At 47.8% G+C, this 21,001-nt stretch overlaps 5 protein-coding genes across 5 annotated transcripts; all 5 read left to right on the top strand.

Moving 5' to 3' along the window:
- Window positions 1–207: 207 nt before the first annotated feature.
- BHQ10_007956 (uncharacterized protein) lies at window positions 208–2,647 on the top strand (the record flags this gene model as incomplete). Its single annotated transcript, XM_040880708.1, has 3 exons — window positions 208–444; window positions 507–1,727; window positions 1,775–2,647. 3 exons carry the CDS (start codon window positions 208–210, stop codon window positions 2,645–2,647), a joined length of 2,331 nt encoding a protein of 776 aa, XP_040736459.1.
- A 4,650-nt stretch (window positions 2,648–7,297) lies between these two features.
- On the top strand, window positions 7,298–11,056 carry BHQ10_007955 (uncharacterized protein; the record flags this gene model as incomplete). Its single annotated transcript, XM_040880707.1, has 7 exons — window positions 7,298–7,556; window positions 8,734–8,875; window positions 8,959–9,486; window positions 9,543–9,625; window positions 9,701–9,977; window positions 10,031–10,943; window positions 11,012–11,056. The coding sequence occupies 7 exons, from the start codon at window positions 7,298–7,300 to the stop codon at window positions 11,054–11,056; spliced, it is 2,247 nt and encodes a 748-aa protein (XP_040736458.1).
- Window positions 11,057–11,727: 671 nt separating this feature from the next.
- On the top strand, window positions 11,728–14,844 carry BHQ10_007954 (uncharacterized protein; the record flags this gene model as incomplete). Its single annotated transcript, XM_040880706.1, has 1 exon — window positions 11,728–14,844. One exon carries the CDS (start codon window positions 11,728–11,730, stop codon window positions 14,842–14,844), a length of 3,117 nt encoding a protein of 1,038 aa, XP_040736457.1.
- A 397-nt stretch (window positions 14,845–15,241) lies between these two features.
- Window positions 15,242–18,801, top strand: BHQ10_007953 (uncharacterized protein; the record flags this gene model as incomplete). The annotated part of the gene is made up of 2 exons (XM_040880705.1): window positions 15,242–15,296; window positions 15,365–18,801. The coding sequence occupies 2 exons, from the start codon at window positions 15,242–15,244 to the stop codon at window positions 18,799–18,801; spliced, it is 3,492 nt and encodes a 1,163-aa protein (XP_040736456.1).
- Window positions 18,802–19,178: 377 nt separating this feature from the next.
- BHQ10_007952 (uncharacterized protein) lies at window positions 19,179–20,776 on the top strand (the record flags this gene model as incomplete). The annotated part of the gene is made up of 4 exons (XM_040880704.1): window positions 19,179–19,265; window positions 19,335–19,766; window positions 19,821–20,517; window positions 20,571–20,776. The coding sequence occupies 4 exons, from the start codon at window positions 19,179–19,181 to the stop codon at window positions 20,774–20,776; spliced, it is 1,422 nt and encodes a 473-aa protein (XP_040736455.1).
- Between the last annotated feature and the right edge of the window lie 225 nt (window positions 20,777–21,001).

The following is a 21,001-nucleotide window of genomic DNA, read 5'->3' as shown; positions in this document are numbered from 1 at the left end:
GTCCCTATAAAAATTCTGGATAATCCTCTGTCGCACAATTTGCTGAAAATATAGAATAGAAAATTTTGGCGGGGTTTAAAAATTGTTGATAAGATTGCAAAGGCGGAGATCGGCCGGAGAACTTAAAAGCGAAACCAAACTTTTTTTTCTATCCGTCCCATCACTTTGCGCAAACAACAAACCCATCTCCAATCGCATTTTATCACCATGGGGATGAAACGTGGAAGAGAAAGCCGAAATCTGGCCAAAAAGGCAGCCAAGAAGCAAAGAGTGGAGGAAAATACAGGGCAGGATGGCGAGGACATTGTTGGACTGGATGATCTGGACTGGCAGACTGTGCAGTTGCCGGATCGGTTAGGTGATGTTGGTGGATTTTTTGGGTTGGAAGAGATTGATGGTGTGGATATCGTTCGGCCGGAGTCTACTGGTCAGATCAAATTCAAGGTAACGTACAAATGGAAGGTCGATCGACGACGACAATTGTCTAATCACGTCGTTTTCTACAGGTCTCATCAGATAAACCGTCGAAATCAATACTCAAGAAAGCCAAACCCGCAGACGAGACACCGAGCGAGAACAATGAAGAATGGTCAGGCTTTAGCGAGGGTGAGGAACAAAAAGGAAAGCCACAGAAGAAGCAGAAACAGAAGAAATCAGAACAGCAGAACTCGGAAGAACCCAAGGAAAAGAGTGCGACGGATGATAAGAAGCCAGTGACCAAGAAACAACAGCAACAACAAAAGGCAAAGGCAGAGAAACCTAATGAGAAAATACAATCTCTCCCGTTCACCGCTCTAGAAGACGAGGAGGAGGAAGACGAAGTAGATGTCTCCGCATGGGAATCATTAGGGTTATCTCCAGCCTTACAGACCGGTATATCCAAACTCAAGTTTTCGACTCCAAGCACAATTCAGCAAGCAGTGATACCCGAGGTCCTTGCCGGTCACGACGTGGTTGGAAAAGCATCAACAGGATCGGGAAAGACGTTGGCGTTCGGCATACCCATCCTCGAACACTATTTAAATACCAGAGCCCAGCATGACACCCCAAAAGAAAACAAGAAAAAGGAAAAGAAACAGTCTCAGCCTATAGCATTGATTCTATCACCGACGCGAGAATTAGCGCATCAATTGGCGAAACATATCGGTGCACTCAATACACATACTCCCGCTGCAAATGCAAGAATCGCGCTTCTGACCGGTGGCTTGGCAATTCAAAAGCAACAGCGACTGCTGAAAGACGCTGATATCGTGATTGGTACTCCAGGTCGAGTCTGGGAGATTCTGAGTTCTGGGACTGGTCTCATTCAGAGAATGTCGAGGGTCAAATACCTCGTCCTCGATGAAGCGGATCGCTTGCTTAGTGATGGGCACTACAAGGAACTGGAGGAAATTCTCGATGCTTTGGATCGAAAAGAGGATAATGATGAAGCTGAAGAGAACTCGGAAATCTCAGAGGAAGATGAAGAGGGACAAAAAGAAAAAGCTACAGCTGCAAGACAGACCCTCGTCTTCTCAGCCACGTTCCATAAAGGACTACAACAGAAACTGGCCGGAAAGGGAAAATTTATGACCAGTGACTTGTTGAACAAGTCGGAATCGATGGAGTATCTTTTGCAGAAACTCAAGTTCCGTGAGGAGAAGCCCAAGTTTATCGATGTCAACCCGATTTCTCAGATGGCTCAAGGCTTGAAAGAGGGAATTCTGGAGTGTGGCGCCATGGAGAAGGTAAAATCTACGCATTACTATCTTCTGCAATGTACTGACGACTATAGGATCTCTATCTTTACACCCTACTACTCTACCACCCAGGCCATCGTTGCCTGCTATTCGCGAACTCGATATCGTCTGTTCGCCGATTGTCACAATTGCTACAAAATCTGGGGATTCCGGCGTTAGCTCTACACTCGACTATGGAACAGAAAGCACGTCTACGATCTGTGGAGAGGTTCTCGTCTCCCGACGCTGATCCCAGCTCGGTGTTGGTAGCTACAGATGTCGCAGCCCGCGGCCTCGATATCAAAGGTATTGACATGGTCATTCATTACCATGTTCCTCGAACAGCGGACATGTACGTGCATCGCTCCGGCCGTACCGCTCGTGCGGGAGCCTCCGGTAAAAGTGTCCTGATATGTGCGCCCGATGAGGTTGTCGGTGTAGCGCGTCTTGTTGCCAAAGTTCACGCACAAGCTGAAGCCGGTGCATCCGCGAGACGTAATCCACTCGAATCTCTTGAACTCGACCGCCGAGTCGTCTCACGTGTCAAACCTCGTATGACCCTAGCCAAGAAAATCACCGAATCAAACCTGGCCAAAGAAAAGATCTCATCGGAAGACAATTGGTTGCGTAATGCAGCGGAGGAACTAGGCGTCAACTACGACAGTGAAGAGTTTGAGAAACAAGGCGGGAAGTCTAAAGGGCGCGGTCGCGGTGGTGGTCGTTCGCAGAAAGAGAAGGAGGCTAGTAGTATCACCAAGGGAGAGTTGGCGGGTTTGCGGGCAGAGCTCAAGCAGCATCTGTCGAAACGAATCAATATCGGTATAAGCGAGAGGTATATTACGGCGGGACGCGKCGATGTCGAGTCGCTGTTGCGTGGTGAGGGGAATAATAAGGCTTTCATCGGCTTGGTGGACAAGTTGGAGTTTTAGCGATATGGTAGATCTATACTTAGTTCTTCAAATGAATCTCGATTAGTGTCTGCAAACTCAGTCGGGAGGTTGCATAGTATATGTGGTACTTCAGATACATGAAAGCTTCTGTCAAAGATTCGCGAACTTAGTGATAGTGAACTAGTGATCTCCTTTTAGAATCAAGTCTCAGCCTTGCCGACGGATTTCAGCCAGAATACTGAGAAACTCCGGCCAGGTTTGTGTTCTAACTTCCTTTTCAAATCAATTTTCTTGAACTCAAAGCCTGATCCGTCAAACACGTAAGGATATTCGTGGAATAGTATGCAGTTGTAGTTGATTTTGGTGACAGCGACTGCCGACTAAAATGTAGGCTAAGCAGGCTGACACGTCTTCTCACCGTGATCGAATCGACTTACCTAGTGCTACCGTAGTACGTGAGCAATTCGGACGCATTTGTGATCGTGATGGTAGATTGCAGCGGCTTCCACTTACCCCGACGCCTAGCGGGCTGTATGGGCGAGGTAGACCTGGGATGTGGGCAGAGGTAATGAGAGCATTGACTTCCCTAATTATGCGGTCCCATATGCAATAGGTACAAGAAACAATGTGGAAGAATGCTGTGCGAATGTATACGGCAAAAAGCAAGAATTCTTAAGACATTTTGCTCCTCAATGATAGGTGACAAAGATAAGTGTAGCACGGACTAGTGCTCTGTAGACTGGGTCTCACAAGCGAGGGCCTTCATCCCCTTCAAGTCAAACCAGTCGAACGACATAGACAGAGATCAGCGAGAGTGCACTAACTCTAAGAGGAAGGCGTAGCACAATTTTAGCCGAAACAATCAATGAGCCCATCATTACGAGCAGGGGGCTGTATTTTCCCTTCCGTTTCTGACCAACCGTCGTTGGGTTCCCAAGCACGGCCATCACCGTACCACGGATGAAACATCCGTCCTTGTTCCCTCCAGTCTTCTTCATGAAGGCAGATCTTGTCCACTCTTCACCAGATTGGTTTGCTGTACTCCTGTCGAATTGACAGACAGCCAGATACCTGTGCATGATGGCTACCCAGGTCTCGTTAGATAGTCATCAAAATAGTGCCGAACAACACGTCCAAGGCTCAATTTGACATGACCTGTCATTCGACTTCTGCAGCTAAGAGGTAACGGAAATGGCCGCCTGGCCAAAGGTTATGCTAGACCTTTGCCTCCGCAACAAGCGCAACAAAGAATGCGGGCCATTTTGCTGACGGCTTGACGGCCCTTGTGCGGAAGAGTACGTAACTCCGTACTAGTCACTTTAGTGCATTGCCAATTCCCTGTCTTCACCGACTGTCGAGTGCTCCAGTCATTTCGCCACTTTCCGCATTGATAATGAACGGGCCCATCATGCCCCTTTTTGGCACATCTCGGTCTTAAAGCCAGAATAAATCGCATATCATTGGAGATTCACTTTGGTGGCATGTAAAAACAGCATCTAGGACTGCAGAATAGTCCGGATTTTAAGTATCCAATCATAAACCTCGGTAATCGCTTCTTCTTCTTTTTGATTCCGGACAGCTTTTGTATGTGCATAACTGAGGATCCTCATCGGCAAACAGAAAACATATTGGAATACGGATGAACAGCCCCGGAGCTAAGAGATGTTCATGACTGATGCGCGTCATCATGATTGTATGCCTTCTCGGGTCCTAGCTTTGGGAAGGCATGCTCCCTTGTGTGCCGGCTCTTGCCGGAATTTTGTCTTTGCAGGGCTCCATCTTGCCAATCGATGAGCATGGAAATGCATTTTCCATTCAAACGTGCACTGCCTATAGGTCAACCTAATAACCTCTAGTACCATGTAGTGCTCATCAAGCAAAGTCACGGTCGCCTGACAGAAGCAAGAATGACGAGTGGGGCATGCTCATAAAACTAAGATGGCAATGATCGAATCCTAATCATAGCTAATATTCTCTTATGAAGCAGGGGGCGCAGAAGACTCGAGAGTTGACAGCTCTCTTCATGTGAGGTCGCTTTATGCTTGTCTGATTGAGCGCTTGAGCGCTTGAGCGCTTGAGCAGATATAGCTGGGATATAGAAGCTAAGGCGGGCGAAGGGKATGCTAGCACGAGGCGAGTCTGGGTTGTGAACCTGTAATTGGCCCTAAACTACCTCAGGATCGTCGACCACGGCCTTAGACAACTAGCGAGCAACGTCCAAATAAAGGGCGACGACATGTAAATAGCAATGAAAATTCAGCCTTCGGACTGTTTGTATGTCTGGCGTTTCGAATAGTTCGTACACTGGTCGAGTTCGTATCGCAATCGGTTCGTTGTAGGACCTGTTGTATCGGCAACTCCGTAGCACGAAGCAATCACCACACACACACGCAGTCGACTATTCTCTGCAATCCCTAGACTAGTAAAATCCATATGAAGCCATACTAAGCTCAGTATCGCTGACTTCCACAATCAGTGAATGGTGAGAAGCCCAATCAGAAGATGTGTAAGTCGGCATTTGAGCGAGCGCGCTTAGTACTGTTTCTTGGCATGGGCGGCGCAATAGCAGAATATGATTGTGGCTTTAGCGTCTTTGAGCCGCAAAAGGGGCACTGAGTTCTGACGACGATCAAATATCCGTTCTGGGTGGTTAATGGCTGCTGGACGAGGTCGAAATTTCTCCAGATCAGGAGCATCGCCAGCTCGGCTAGACAGAAATAGCGACCGTGGCTGTCACGTGTCGCGACGACACGTCCAAACAGAAAGTTGAAATGAGAGCAACGCAGTACATCTACTTTGATCAGAATCCCAGATCTGCGATACTGAATGGAACATTCGCTCCAGGATCCGCAATGCGCGTCAGAAACTCTGTGGCGCCGTCGAACCTGAGCCATGACGATGTTGATTAACTTGCCCTCAGGGACACGAACCCCCAAGCCACACTACGTCGCAAGAAATGGGGACGACTACAACTAGTGACTTTGATAGGTGTGCTGCTCAAATCCCGATCTGCTACGACGTACGTAGAGGCATGGATCGGAAAGATAGCGTGATCCATCTGATATCCTTAATTCCTGACTGATATAAATATGCCAACGTCCCGCTGCCTGTCTCTCGTTGCGACTGATTTCTATGTTGTTGATATGCTACTGGGTCTCGATCGTCTATTTTTGCAGTTCAAGTCAGATTTAATAAAGATATTTCGTCACGAGGCACCGCAAAATAAAGTAGGGGCTGTCTTGTGTCCAGTCAAACGCAGCAGGAGCATTAAGCTACGTGTTCCCCCCGAAGCAGCTCCTTTTTACAACCACCATGATGCCTTGATACTTCAAAATGGGCCTTTCTTTCGGCTTTGCAGGTGCTATGTACCGACGTCTAATTGAGATCAGATTGATGTCCGATTCCATCGCAAATAAGTGAGGACTGCCACCTTGAAAGCCGACCAGTGTCCATCCACCGCCTTCCCACGATTCTCAACTTGCGAGATCACTACATTCGTACTTGCGAATAGGCCACTTCATCAATGAACATCCAAAGCACGTTCGTGTACACCTATGGTCTCTCTCAGTTTGGCATTTGAAGCGATCGAGATTCCGCGCTTAGCAATACGCGGGGCCTTACTGGCCAGGCCTATTAAAATCTGTTCCTCGACGGGTAAAGCATCCGGGTCGCAACAATCGCTTCTACTCGTCCCAAATCTCGTCCCAACTCTCGTCCCACGGTCTCGACCATTGTTTTCATTCAGACAAGTCAGCGTGCGCCAAGAGTCACTTAGCATGGCCCTCTTCGCTAACACCTGGCATCTGCACTCACGGGATTTCCTCGCGTTTAGTTTGTCGGATGTCGCATCCGACCTCAAAGCTGTCCAAGAAGGGAAAGACTCGATGAGTCGATGCAAGCCACTTCCAGCCAGGGTTGGACAGACTGTGACTTCCTTGGCGCTCCTGGTTCCCACAATAAGCTGCTGCTGCATCGCCTGCTTTAATGGAATGACTGCCTGAACATTTCTTTTTGCGCCGTGATAAAACTACAATCAAGGATTGTACACACACATGCTTGCCACCGAGATTGCTCTATTGCTGTATGGACCAGACAAACATTAAAAGGCTCTCAGTCGGAGGCCTTTATCCTGCAACCTGCTCTCCAAATCTCGTCCGGTTTCCCTAAGGTGGCATACGGAAAATTACATAACTACTGTTCATCCAAGTATTGGCCTTTGCAGTAAAGAGCCGCCCTTAGTTAACTCGACTCTTGGAAGCCGAGCCTGTCAACAACAACACGTCGCTAGCCAAAAAATACAATACGCGCACATTTTTGAAACTGAAAATCCAGTCACAGACAGCCATGGATGACCGACCGGATCGAATGAGGGGATATCGCCTCATTGCCCCTCGCCATGTTGATATACAGAAGCAATCAACTCCACAAACGTCAAACTCCGACGAAAGTAAAACCAAACGTGCATCAATGGCTTGCTTAGAATGCAAAAAACGGCGGACGAAGGTACGTGCCGTTTGATCATTTTTAACGATCGCATTCAAATAATGGCGACGGCACGTGTTTCATAGCTAACTGTCGGACCATCCCTTGCTGTAGTGTAGTACCGGTAACCCTTGCACGGAATGCTCTAACCATGGGCGTGAGTGTATATACGATGTTAATGCCGACAAACGCCGCAAAGAACACGTCATGAGCACCAAACAACAATTGGAATCTACGGAAGAGAGCCTTCGATACTACCATGGCCTCTTGGAAGACATTCTGGCTTCTATCCGCTTGGGTAGCAAGGACCAGATCGACCAATTGGTGCTGGCGATCCAAGACACCGTCAGGAATACAGACCCTGATGAAAGGAGTGGCTATTCCAAAATACAAGAAGCCATCTTCTCAATTCTCGGCGAGTTCGAAGATGCCGAGGGTAGTGACGAGATTTCGGATGTTGACCAGAGTGAGTCGGAAGGCGAATGAAGATCTTTCATAGGGCAACTAAATTAATGGTGCTATAGGCATGGATGAATAATTCCAGATACTTGGTGATCATACCACATGTGCTCCAGTTTCAGGGAATAGCGCTGGTGACTTAAGATGCGATCCTTCCAACAACGCGGCCGATGCACGATCCGACTATGGTGAACAGACCATAACCAACATTGGGCCAGATCAAGTCGTCTACATTGTCTCAAAGCCATGACGTGGGTAAAGGATCGGAACCACAAACAATGCCGCTCTCATAGACGACCCAACGGTCGTCTTGGAAGAGGATCTGAGATGTAGGATCACGCTGCCTAGAGTTGCTAGCTTTCAACCTCAGCAAGCTAATTAACCTCTTGCTAGGAATTACGCTCAAGCGCCATGGCCCTAGCCTTTCTGTTATAATTTTTCATTTTTATTTTGGTCCGGTACATATCAACAACAAGCATACATCCTATTTAGCGATAGATATCTAAGGTATTTCACAGGTTACGTTCTATTGTTTGGCCATGATCTTGTCAACAGAATATGTGGAGACTATTGGAGGCATCAATACTTTAATAACGAGACAACTACCGGTTCTGTTTCACTGGATTTCTACTGTGCATATTTCATAGTATTGATGCTCGGATCTCTGGCCGAGATCACCGATAGGTAATCTGGGTAGCAGACCGCAAGAACAATTGAGAGCAGGTTCCTCTGGCAATTCGATAGCTGAAGGATGTAGAAATAATTGAATACAGAAGAAAGGCAGCTATCATCCATTAATTTTCCATTAGTTAATGACTTTTATCAGCACGCTACTGCTTTTAGAGAGCGCGTGGGGAGTTCCCCGCTTTGCGTCGACTTTTGAAGTTCCCCAGAAAGCTTAGCCATCTGACTCACCAGACCTACTCAGTATACTCTGTCCTCCACCATCGTCGCAACGGTAGCCCTGATCAGACAAGCAGAGTTTAAATATGGCCCCTTTCATATCTCCGACCTCGATGCAAGAAAACAGGATTGTCGGCCAGAAGCGCAAGGCCTCCGAGACGTTGACTGCTGAACGACGGAAAATAACCCGAGCCTGCGACTCCTGCAAAGTGTATCCACCCCGCGACATTCTTTTGCGTCGAAGACCGTTCTACATGTTTTAGTTCTGACATTGAGTGTAGGAAAAAGACAAGATGCTCCGGAACACTACCATGCCATCGTTGCGCCAAATTGTCGAGAATCTGCGAATACAACGCGACATATACCAGAGGAACACCGCCGTCTCCACTGCCCGCTTCGGGCTCTGCGCGTCGCCAAGATGCTGTACGACGTTCGACGCCTTCAATTCGGTCGTCCATTCACAATAACCCAGGAGTATCGCCGAGATCAACACTTGCGACGTCCAGCCCGGCGGGATCCCAGCTGCGTCGAAGCTCACATACACTCGCCGTGCTCTCGCCGAGGAGTAGCTCCCCCGAACCAGAAGCCACAGACTTGGAGGGCAACTATTTAGGTCCCTCATCCGGTATTTCATTTCTTACAAGGAGCTGGAGACGGTTGAAGCAAGACAACATATCGACAACACCGCGACTTCCCGAAAATGAGCCCTCGAAGAACACGCCCGTTTTATTGTTTGGCGATCGACCCTTCTCCGACAAAGCCGACTGGTCCACCCTGGAACTGCCACCAAAGGAACGCGCCATACGACTGCTAGATACATACTTTGATTTTTCCATTGTGACATATCGATTCCTTCATCGAGGTAATGTGATGGCTTTATTGGACACTATATATGAGAAGAATATTTTGCCCTCGAATCCCCCGCCTAGCCAATCAGCAGCCAAAGTGGGGGTAATATATATGATTTTTGCAGTGGGGATGCTAGGTGAAGAGCGAAAGATTGGGAATGATGAGATACATCCGGAAAGTGAGAGGTGTGTCAGTCTATTATCAACGTCAGCGTATTCGAAACTGATTACGAAACTCTTAGCGAACGATGGTATGCCGCAGCCCGGCATATGATGTCAATCGAAACTGGACCACCGGCTCTAGAGACTATTCAAGTGCGCTTGGGTATATGTTTGTTTCTATTATCGTCATCAAGGGCAAATCAGTGCTGGTACATGTTTGGCACGACTATGCAATTAGTGACAGCTCTGGGACTGCATAGGAGACGGCTGTCCAAAACGACTCGCGGTGGACCGGTATATGTCGAGCAGGAGCTGCGCAAGCGTATATTTTGGAGCGCTTATACTCTGGACAAATACTTGAGCGTTATGTTTGGACGACCGCGATTATTAGATGATGAAGACATTGACCAGGATTTTCCGGATGAGGTGAATGATGAAGACATGTTTTTGGAAAAGCCACCGCGGATTCAAGATGCCATGGATGGCATGATGATTGCTTCAATTTTGCATTTTAGGTAAGGAATACTACCACATATACTCTAACTTTGCTCTTGCTGATGACTACCAGGCTCGGTCTTCTCATGGGCGAAATCTCTCGAAGAGTATATCCAACAAAGGCAGTATCCACAGTGGCCCCATACGAAGCAGCCATCGAACTCGTTGCAGAGTTACAAGAATGGAAACAAAGCGTCCATCCGTTATTTGGAAGCGTTCGAGCGTCTAGTCTGATCCCACCTCTTTGTCGACAAAGCCATGTTCTACAATTTGCATACAACCATGCCATGATACACGCGACTCGACTCTTCATTCTAAACGACTTCACCGACTTGACGCGCCGACCTCTGGTTCCTCTTGACTTAGTTACGACCCATGTACAGAACTGTATTGATGCGGTCAAAGATGTGATGCAGCGTGTAGATGCATTGGCTGATCAGGGATCTATGTTGGAATCTTGGTGGTTCACACATTATATCTGTTTTTGTGCCATTCTCGTGGCGTACATATATACAATTCAACAACACCAGTCATCGACCCCCGACCCAACGACACCCAGTGTTTCCAGCATGACGGATGACGTGCAAGACCTGTTCAGTCTCGCGGAAAGATGTCAGGTACACTTGGCAAAAGCTACCCGGAAAAACTGCCCTAGTCGTCGATACGGTATCATTCTGGAGGAACTAAGGCTTGAGGTGCACAATCAGCTTGCCGCAACAACCTCGACGACCACTATCAAGCCCAATATACCGCAAACGATAGAAGCCGAGGGAGTACAGCAAGGTCTACAGCTTGATAGATCATATCAGCTAGAAGCAAACTTTGACCGGCCGACTATGAATATGAGTACAGCCTTGGACTCGTTTTCATACCTGGGGAACTCGACTATTCCCGGCATGGAGGGTTCGGATCTACTTGGAGACGATGACTTTGGACTTTTGAATAGCTTGGATGGGTCTGTTTGGTGGACACAGTTGGATTCATGGGTCTGTTATTCCCTTTTTTCTCTACTGTCATATACTTGATCTGCACAATGTTCTAACAAATTTTCCAGGCTTACTCGAGTCTTAATAACGACTCGTCGGAGTTCAACTTCTGAATTATCAGGCTATGAATATGCAACGGTTCGTGCTGTTCTGAAATTGAGAAACACAAATTGTACATATACATTCATTCTTTTTGCGTTTCCGAAAGATACCCAAGAATCGAGAAAAATTGATTAAGCAAGTTCAACCTATACAGATTGAATATAATTCACAGAGCCTTTTGAGCGTCAGTTTAACTGGTCAATCGTCTGATATATTGATCTAAGCATGTACTGACATCATATGTGCAACGATATAAAGCAATGCAGATTTTCCAAATTTTTAAGAACGCCTCCGTATGCTGAGGGGTGTTTTTCCTGTAGGAAAAATATCCGTCCGGCTTAGGGTTTGCTGACCTGGAGCAATTTCCGCCCGGATTTACACCGATCATTAATCCAGTCACCCCCACAGCGAAGACTCACGTACAGACAAGCTTGATCTTACTCTAATTACAACATTTCTCTACTCCGCATTCTGAGGAGTAAGCTCCACTCTCCTAATCATCGTGATAGCCGGGGTGGAAGGTGCTTTTCCACCCATCATGATACTTTTCCGAGCTGTAGAGGTGGGATCGGGTCTATATAACACCGAGCTATCTGCTCGCCTCCTTACTCTTGATGCAGATTGTTATACTACATAGTAGAGACCTTTCAATGTTGTGATTGAATAGTCGCGATTTCACATCATGGCAGCGGTCGTACAAAACACACACATGGAGACGTTTCAAGAGAAACAATCCAGCGTCATCCAACATGTCGAAACAGCAGAGGAAACCAAACCACAAACCATAGATGGCCTCATTCGACACCGCGCAAATCTGCTGGGAGATGCTCCGCTAGTGTACTACCCACACACTGGCATTGATTATGTCGGCTATAGTATGCGAAAACTAGACATCTTTGCATGCAGAGTCGCGCAGAAGCTCGCCTCACGGCTTCCTTCTCGCACCTCATCATCAGAGAAGCCTATCGTGGTGTCGTTGTTGGGTCCGTCTGATCTCAACTATCTAACCACTTTCTGGGCCCTATCAAAGTTGGGCCATTCGGTTCTCTTCTTGTCGACACGTATCTCTCTAGAAGCTTATGCTTCGCTACTTGAGAGGACGGAATCGAAGCATATTGTCATAACTAAGGACTTTGGAGATACAGCCGAAGACTTGACGAAAAGAATACCAGGTCTACAGATTGACTACATCGCCACAGATGATTGGTACAACTTCGCGATCGAGGACAGTCAGATCGACACCAATCTGACGCCAAACCTAGATTTAGCTCAAGAAGAGAAATATGTCTCATGGATCATTCACTCAAGTGGATCAACAGGTTTACCAAAGCCGATTTTCCAGACTCATAAAGCTGCTCTTGGGAATTATGCGCTAAATATGAACATGAGAGGTTTTATTACTCTTCCTTTATATCACAATTATGGTATAAGTTGTTTGCATCGATCGATATTTTCTGGCAAACGTATACATTTATATAACCCTTCTTTGCCACTTGCTCGACAATATCTTCTCGGAACTATGCAGGCAAATGATTTTGAGGTATTTTACGGTGTGCCATATGCGCTCAAGCTTCTTGCCGAGGTCGAAGAAGGTATCGAGGCTCTTCGGAAATGCAAAATTGTTTTGTTCAGTGGTTCTCCATGCCCGGACTCGCTGGGCGACAAACTCGTTGCCAACGGTGTGCATCTCGTCAGCCAGATTGGCTCAACCGAAACGGGCCAATTGATGACCTCAGAGCGCCCCCGCGAAGATAAGCTGTGGGATTGGCTACGTCCAAGTGCCGCTGTGAACCCATATTTAAGATTTGAAGAACGGAGTGCCGGGATATATGAAGCGGTTGTTTTGGATGGCTGGCCTTCGAAAGTACTGTCCAATAGGCCTGATGGAGCTTATGCAACGAAGGATCTATTCATGAAACATCCCGATATAGAAGCGTACAAGTATTACGCTCGTCTCGACGATACAATTGTGCTAGTGAACGGCGAAAAAGTGATTCCGCTTGCCCTTGAAGGATCAGTGAGACAGGACCCAGCGGTTGCAGAAGTCCTTGTTTTTGGCGCACAGAAGGTTAGTATCGGTATGATTGTCATACTCACAGAAGCCGGTGCAGCGCTTTCGAAAGATGAGCTTATCGAACAAATCTGGCCCAGGGTAGAACAAGCGCAGATTGAGATGCCGGCCTTTGGACGGCTGTCGAAAGATATGGTGTTCCTTCTTCCACCGGACACCCAGTATCCACGAACGGACAAAGGCACGGTTATCAGACAGGCAGCCTATCGAAAATTTGCCGAGCTAATTGAGAGTGCATACGATGACAAACAAACTCCAGCAGAACTTGAGACATTGTCAGAACCAGAGCTGAGGCAGTTTTTGGAGAACGAACTTCAAGGTATTTTGCCACCAAAGTCACGCAAGCTTTTAGACGAGGATGCGGATTTTTTCAATATCGGCATGGACTCTCTGCAAGCTACGCAGCTACGGTCTATTATCAGTCGCCGTATTGATGTCGGTGGGAAAGAGCTTGGTTTGAATGTGGCTTTTGATAACCCTACAGTCAAATTGTTAGCTCACCACCTGCTATCCTTGAGAACCGGTGTTTTGGATATTAACAACTCTGTTGAAGACACTATGCAGTATTTGATTGAGAAGTACTCTGTTTTCAAACAGCACAAGCCATTGCCCAACGGTCTTGATGGTCGTTATATCGTCATTACCGGCACATCTGGCTCACTCGGATCCCACACAGCTGCCAACCTAGCCCTTCAACCCAACGTTCGCATCATTTATTGCCTGATCAGAGCCGGCTCTGTCATGGAGGCTTACGAACGCTTGGCCAAATCATTGCGTGAGCGACGCCTCTACGACAATCTTACTGATACCGCCCGAAGCAAATTGGTCGCTCTTCCAGCGAATCTCTCTGATCCAAATCTGGGCTTCGATGAGCACACATACAATCTGATCACATCTCAGATCACAGACCTGATCCACTGCGCATGGTCCGTCAACTTCAACTGGCAACTCGCCAGTTTCGAAAAGGACAATATCGCTGGCGTCAAAAATCTGATTGATCTGTGCCTGAAATCGCAACGGCCTACCCCCGCTTCATTCAATTTCTGCTCCTCTATTAGTGCTGTCGTCAACACAGCCGAAGACGAGATTCCGGAGGCTCTCCCCAAGAGTCTAAGCTACGCGCAAGAAATGGGCTACGCTCAATCGAAGCTTGTCGCAGAAAATATTTGCATCAAGGCAGCCGAACACACAGGTATTCGCGCCCGTGTTCTTCGAATCGGGCAGGTCATCGGCGACACGCAGCATGGTGTTTGGAACACGACCGAGGCAATCCCACTCATGATACAATCCGCAATCACTATCGGCGCGCTACCACGCCTTAACGAGACTCATCGCTGGCTTCCCGTCGACGTCGTTGCTCAGAGCATAATCGACCACTCATTCTCCACTTTTGAGTCAGGCGTTCTCAACATCGTCAACCACAACAATTTCCATTGGACAACCGATCTTATTCCACACTTACACAAGGCAGGCCTGCAGTTCACGGAACTGGAGACGAGCGAGTGGCTCAGGAAGCTGCGCGTATCGAACCCAGACCCCACTGTTAATCCGCCTATCAAGTTGGTGGAATTTTGGACAACGAAGTATGGGTCTGGTGAAGGGTTGAGAAAGTCGTATGTGTGGCGGACTGAGGTAGCGAGGCGCTTTTCGAAGGCGCTGGAGGAGACGGGGGGACTGGGGCAGGAGGATGTGGCCAAGATGGTGCAATATTTTAAGACTGTTTGGTGATTAAGTTATCGATATAGAGAGTTTATATTATTACATTTGCAGCTGCTGTGCTTCAAAACGGAATTCTACATTTACACAAAACTTCAGGAATTTCGATGAGTGATTAGACAACCAGCTTAGGGCTGTATCCCAGAGCAGAGTAAACCTAACATTGAAATATAAGGGTCTAAGAGGGAGTCAGCACCTTATACATTAAGCATGAGATTCTGCAAGGCACCAAGGCATCGAGGTTGCTTATCAATTAAATTTTTCACGTGATCTCGTGTTGCGCGTCTTATCACCACACGTCATCCAAGACGAGCGAACCCAAAATCATCGCCCATCTTGTCTTCGACGAACAGTCGATGGCCCTCCTGTATATATTCAGCTGAACACACAAATATGCATCAGTGCAAATATGGGTTCTCGGCTTCAAGCCAATTCTGACCTCGTTCGCAAAAGGATCCAGAGTCGTGAGTGCTGTCGCAAATCTGCGATTCTCAAATTTGAGACTATCGCTAACTATAATATATCGGAGTAGATACCTTCGATGATGATAAAGGAGACGAATACGAAGGTTCTGCCTTCGGAGGCTTTGACGAATATTTCCGACGCAAGAAGTTAAAATTACAAAACCGCGATGCGCACATTCGCGCAAGCTCTGAAAATAAGCCCCCAATCTTCCGTGGCGTTGTAGCGCATGTGAACGGCTACACGCAGCCCTCTCTAAATGATTTGCATCACCTCATAGTCAGTCATGGTGGGGGATTCCTGCAATATCTCGATGGCAAGACTAGCGCCACTCACATAATCGCCAGTTCGCTGACACCCAAAAAACGCGAGGAGTTTCGCAGATATCGTATTGTGAAACCGGCTTGGGTCGTTGATAGTGTCAAAGCAGGACGATTACTTCCATGGGATAATTACCGTGTCGTTGATGAAGGCGTTTCGCAAAAGGTGCTCAGGTTTGATAATGGAGCGCTGCAGACTCAGACCAATGATTTTGAACGCAGTTATAAAGATCAAACGGAGAACAGTTGGTATAACTCTCATTTTGGAGATGCGAACCATAATGAGGATGTCGTGGCGTCGCCGGTGAAGGAAAATTTGGACATTACGTCGAGTATTCCAAACTCGAATGCGGATACCGATTATGGCGATTTTCCGTCCCTAGGATCTCCAGTTACGACCAAGGGGCCTCCTGCTGATCAGAATCTTTTGCCAGTCGAAGAATCGGCTACTCCTGTTGAGGATCCTGATGAGAGTGATGGAAATCAAAAAGCTCCAGAGGGAGCTCAAGACTCGGTCGATGCTCAACCTGTGCGAGACTCCATACCTGTCAAACCCGGTATGAGCTCGGAAGAATACAACGCATTGCTTTTGTCCGACCCACGCATGAGGAAGTCTAGCGTTGTGAATCCAGATTTTCTGCATCAGTACTATCGAGAATCACGACTTCACCATTTGTCGACTTGGAAAGCCGAGCTCAAAGCCAAGCTGCAGGCAATTACACAGGAAAAATATGAGTCAAATAAGAACATCAAACAGCGTGTGCCAGGCGCACGAAGATATATTCTGCATGTCGACTTTGATAGCTTCTTTGCCGCTGTGTCAATACACAAGCACCATCCAGAGTTGATTGACAAGCCTGTTGCAATCGCTCATGGGACAGGAAGTGGTTCTGAAATTGCCAGCTGTAATTACCCGGCTCGTGCTTTTGGGATCAAGAACGGAATGTGGATGAAAGGGGCGTTGGACAAATGTCCTGAACTCAAGGTTCTACCTTATGATTTTCCAGCGTACGAAGAAGCCAGTCGTCAATTCTACGATTGTATACTTGCTGTCGATGGGGTTGTACAGAGCGTCAGTATTGACGAAGCACTCATTGATGTCACCATGCAATGTCTGCAGGCTGGTGGTTCCGATGGCCGCGGTATCTCCGAAGGCTCATTATACCGAGAACAGGCCAAAGCTGAGGATATTGCAACCGCTTTGAGACACGCAACCAGAGAAAAGACAGGATGTGCTGTTTCTGTAGGCATTGGAGGCAACATTCTACAAGCAAAGGTGGCGTTGCGCAAAGCCAAGCCTGCCGGACAATATCAGCTCAAGCCTGAGGAAGTGTTGGATTTTATAGGAAACCTGACGGTCCAAGATCTTCCGGGTGTTGCTTACAGCCTGGGTGGTAAGCTAGAAGAGATTGGTGTCAAGTTCGTCAAGGATATGCGCGATTTGACACGCGAGAGACTTATTTCTCACCTTGGTCCCAAAACTGGCGCCAAACTTTGGGACTATGCTAGAGGCATTGACAAGACTGAAGTAGGAGCTCAGACGATGCGAAAGTCTGTATCTGCTGAAATAAATTGGGGCATTCGATTTACCAACCAAACTCAGGCGGAGGAATTTGTACAAAGTCTGTCCGAAGAGCTTCATCGCCGTTTGGTTGAGAACCTAGTCAAAGGAAAGCAGCTTACGCTTCGCGTCATGAGACGATCAGCAGATGCACCATTGGAACCAGTCAAGCATCTTGGACATGGAAAATGCGACACATTCAACAAAAGTGTATTACTTGGTGTTGCGACAAATGCAAGCGATATCATTGGGAAAGAAGCAATTGCAATGCTACGAAGCTTTGGGTTCACGCCTGGTGATCTGAGAGGTCTAGGGGTGCAGATGACAAAATTGGAGCCTGTGAAATCAACAAGCGGTGGCCTTCTCGAAAGTAGCCAGCGCCAGTTAAACTTCAAAGCATCACCAGCTGCCAAGAGAACAATTAACATGACTGACCCGGATTTGCTGGAAAGTCCCCATAAAGGCGACGGGGCTAGTATCGACGCAGTTGATACGTTGGATAATCGACCTACATTTGACAGCTCACTCAAACCTTTGAATGTTTTAGGAACACAATTCATCATGCCAACTCAACCCGATCCAAAGGTGGTTGCAGAATTACCTCCTGACATTCGATCTATGCTAGTGCGCAAGTCAAAGGAACCTCGAGAGACATCACCTTCTCCAGCACCAAAGCCAAGAGTCTCTACTGAAGACCTTCCCTCGCAGTCGCAAATCGATCCAGATATCTTAAAAGCACTACCTGAGGACATTCGATCAGAAATAATCGGCTACTATGGCCAACCCTCCAACGATTCGCTACCTGGGTCACCTCAGCGCCTACCACCATCGCCACCTCCTCCGTCGCGTACGGTACGTGCAGCGCCTATCCTTAAACGATCAACCACTCCAGTCAAGAAGCGCCGTGGCCGGCCGCCCAAGTCTTTGGCCAATGCTTCAAAGCCTATGTCTAGCTCGAATCTGATGCAATCGAGCTTCAACTTCAGTCGACCACGCACTGCTGAGCCGGAGACAATTGATCGATCTCTGCCGGTTCAACACACTGAAACGACATCCGAGATATCGGACGATTTTCTAGCCGCTCTTCCTGAGGACATCCGGGCAGAAGTATTGGAACAACACCGCCAAGAACGTATGCGCCAACGATCAAACCTGGTTGCMCCCGCCTCTCGTAAGTTGGCAGTTCCTCGACCAGGCACCCCAGCTGAGTCTAGTACTGCTCCCACTACGGAAAAACGCATCCAGCTGTCACCTCGCCCAGAACGGCCTACCTTTACGTCTAAAAAACTGAGTGCACTACCCGACCTTCGCGAAGCAATCACTGCGTGGTACTCGGCTTTTGCAACCGAGGCGCCCTTCGTCGAGGACGTGAAAGCATTAGCTCTCTACCTCAAGCGCGTAGTCCTCGAGGAGCGGGACATTGAAAAAGCCGTGTCGGTGGCTGAGTGGCTGACATGGCTAGTCAGAAACGACGCCGAAAAAACAGACGGAACAGCCTCGACTATGGAGCAGACGCAAAGTTCGCAGGCCGAGACCACTTGGAATGAGGCGCTGAATATCGTACATCGCAGTGTTGCTGCTGCGGTCGAGGAGAGGGGGCTGCCTCCTCCTGAGTTCTCTGCATGATATTGATAGATGAAGTTTATGTATAACGTTTTATGAATTGTATATATCAAATAAATGTGAATTTTGACATATGTATATATACGTACATCCATTAAGTGAGGCTATAGGGTTAGGGTACAGATCCAGTGGATCAGCTCAAAGAGATTGACACGTGAGTGGGGAGCAATAGTATGGTTCACCAAGCAACGCCCAGCGTGACCGCCTTTATCTCCGACCAAGCTAAAACTTTTTTTTTTAATTCCTCCATCTAGAATTGTCGTCAAGCTCCATTCTTCTACTCACTTTCTTTCTTTTTTCTTTATCGTCTATAAAATTATTTTAGACAGTTTCATTTTATCGTGAATCAAAAAGAAGAAAAGGACATATCATATCTCACAATGTCTCAGCCCGTTGGTCTTTACACCGTCCAGGTGCCGCCTGGTGGTATCATGGTCCCTGCATTGCCCCAAGGTGCAATGGCTATGGTGAGTTCTGATTAGGCCGTTTGCGTCAATTCTTTGTTGGTCATTGAACTAAAATGATTTATCTTCAAGTTCCGTGTAAGCATGGCCGCCATCGACCCCGATGCTGAGCCCGAGTATGAAGATGATACCGCTGCCGGCAAGCCTCCCCGTTCCACCCTCAAGATCGTCCGCGTCCCCTCTGATATGGATATGGATGACGAGGATGATGAGGACTATGAAGACATTGACAGTGAGGACGACTCGGACGACGAAGAGGTCAACGGTGGTCCCAGCGACAAGGCAAAGGCCAAGCAACGCCAGGCCGCCGCTGCGCTTATGGACCTTGATGATGATGAGGAGGATGATGACGAAGATGACACTGATCGCGCTGATTTCAAGGCTGCTCTTTCACAGCTCATCAAGGGCAAGGGTCCTGCCACTGGCGATGAGGACGAGGATGAGGATGATGAGGAGGGTCTTGAGCTCGAGGAGATTGTTGTTTGCACTCTGGACACTGAGAAGGTAGGCACATATGATGTATAGACCACTTGTTATGGACTTGACTGATCATGGCAGACATACCAACAACCTCTTGACATTACCATTGCCGATGACGAGCGCGTCCTTTTCAAGGTCACCGGTACACACACTGTCTACTTAACTGGTAACTTTGTCATGCCCGCCGAGGAGCCACACTTCCATGACGATGACGATGAGGACGAGGATGATGAAGATGACTACGACCTTTCACCTGATGAAGATGAGTTGGATGGCATGGACTACCTCCTCAATGGAGGTGACGAAAGCGACGACCTTGACGACTTGGAGGACCCCCGCATTACTGAAGTCGACTCCGAAGAAGAGAAGGCCCCCAAGTTGGTGACCAAGGGCAAGAACAAGCGTGCTGCCGAGGAAGAGGCCGCACTGGAAGATCTCATTGCCAAGGATGCCGCGAAGGCGGACAAGAAGCAGCAGAAGAAGCTGAAGAAGAACAACGGTGACGCTGCTCCTGTTGAGAACAAGAAGGAGGCAAAGGAGACMCCTGCCGCTAAGTCCGACAAGAAGGTTCAGTTCGCTAAGAACTTGGAGCAGGGCCCTACTGGTTCTACTAACCAGAAGCCTGCTGAGAAGTCGACCGGCACGTTGGGTGTGAAGGAGGTGCAGGGTGTCAAGATTGATGACAAGAAGCTCGGAAAGGGACCTGCTGCTAAGAACGGAAACACAGTCGCTATGCGATACATTGGAAAGCTCGAGGACGGAAAGGTCTTTGACTGTAAGTTCATTTCTCAAGATGCACTCAGAAAGATAACTAATAGTCTCCCACAGCCAATAAAAAAGGCAAGCCCTTCACCTTCAAGCTTGGCAAGGGCGAGGTCATCAAGGGCTGGGACATCGGTATCGCTGGCATGACCGCCGGTAGCGAGCGCCGCATCACCATTCCCCCTCACCTCGCATACGGCAAGAAAGCTCTGCCCGGTATCCCTGCCAACTCGAAGCTCATCTTCGACGTCAAACTGCTCGAAATTAAATAGACTCTTTATATCAGTCTACTGTCTCTTAACGGTTATCTTTTCCCTATCATGTCTTTGGTCTGTCCATGTGGCATTGCATCTTCTCCAGTGCTCGAACATACGACGTGTTTTGTATTTGTGAACGAAGACTCTGTTGCATTTTGAATAGGATAAGGATACCAATTCGCGTACGGAGTTTACTTTCATTCTTACCGGCTTTTTTCTTCTACTGTTTCCATATGTTTA

The sequence above is a fragment of the Talaromyces amestolkiae genome, assembly GCF_001896365.1.
Source record: "Talaromyces amestolkiae strain CIB chromosome Unknown scaffold17.1, whole genome shotgun sequence".
NCBI classification, from domain to species: domain Eukaryota; kingdom Fungi; phylum Ascomycota; class Eurotiomycetes; order Eurotiales; family Trichocomaceae; genus Talaromyces; species Talaromyces amestolkiae.
Note: the sequence above shows the minus strand (reverse complement) of the source record. Positions and strands in the feature narration are given on the sequence as shown.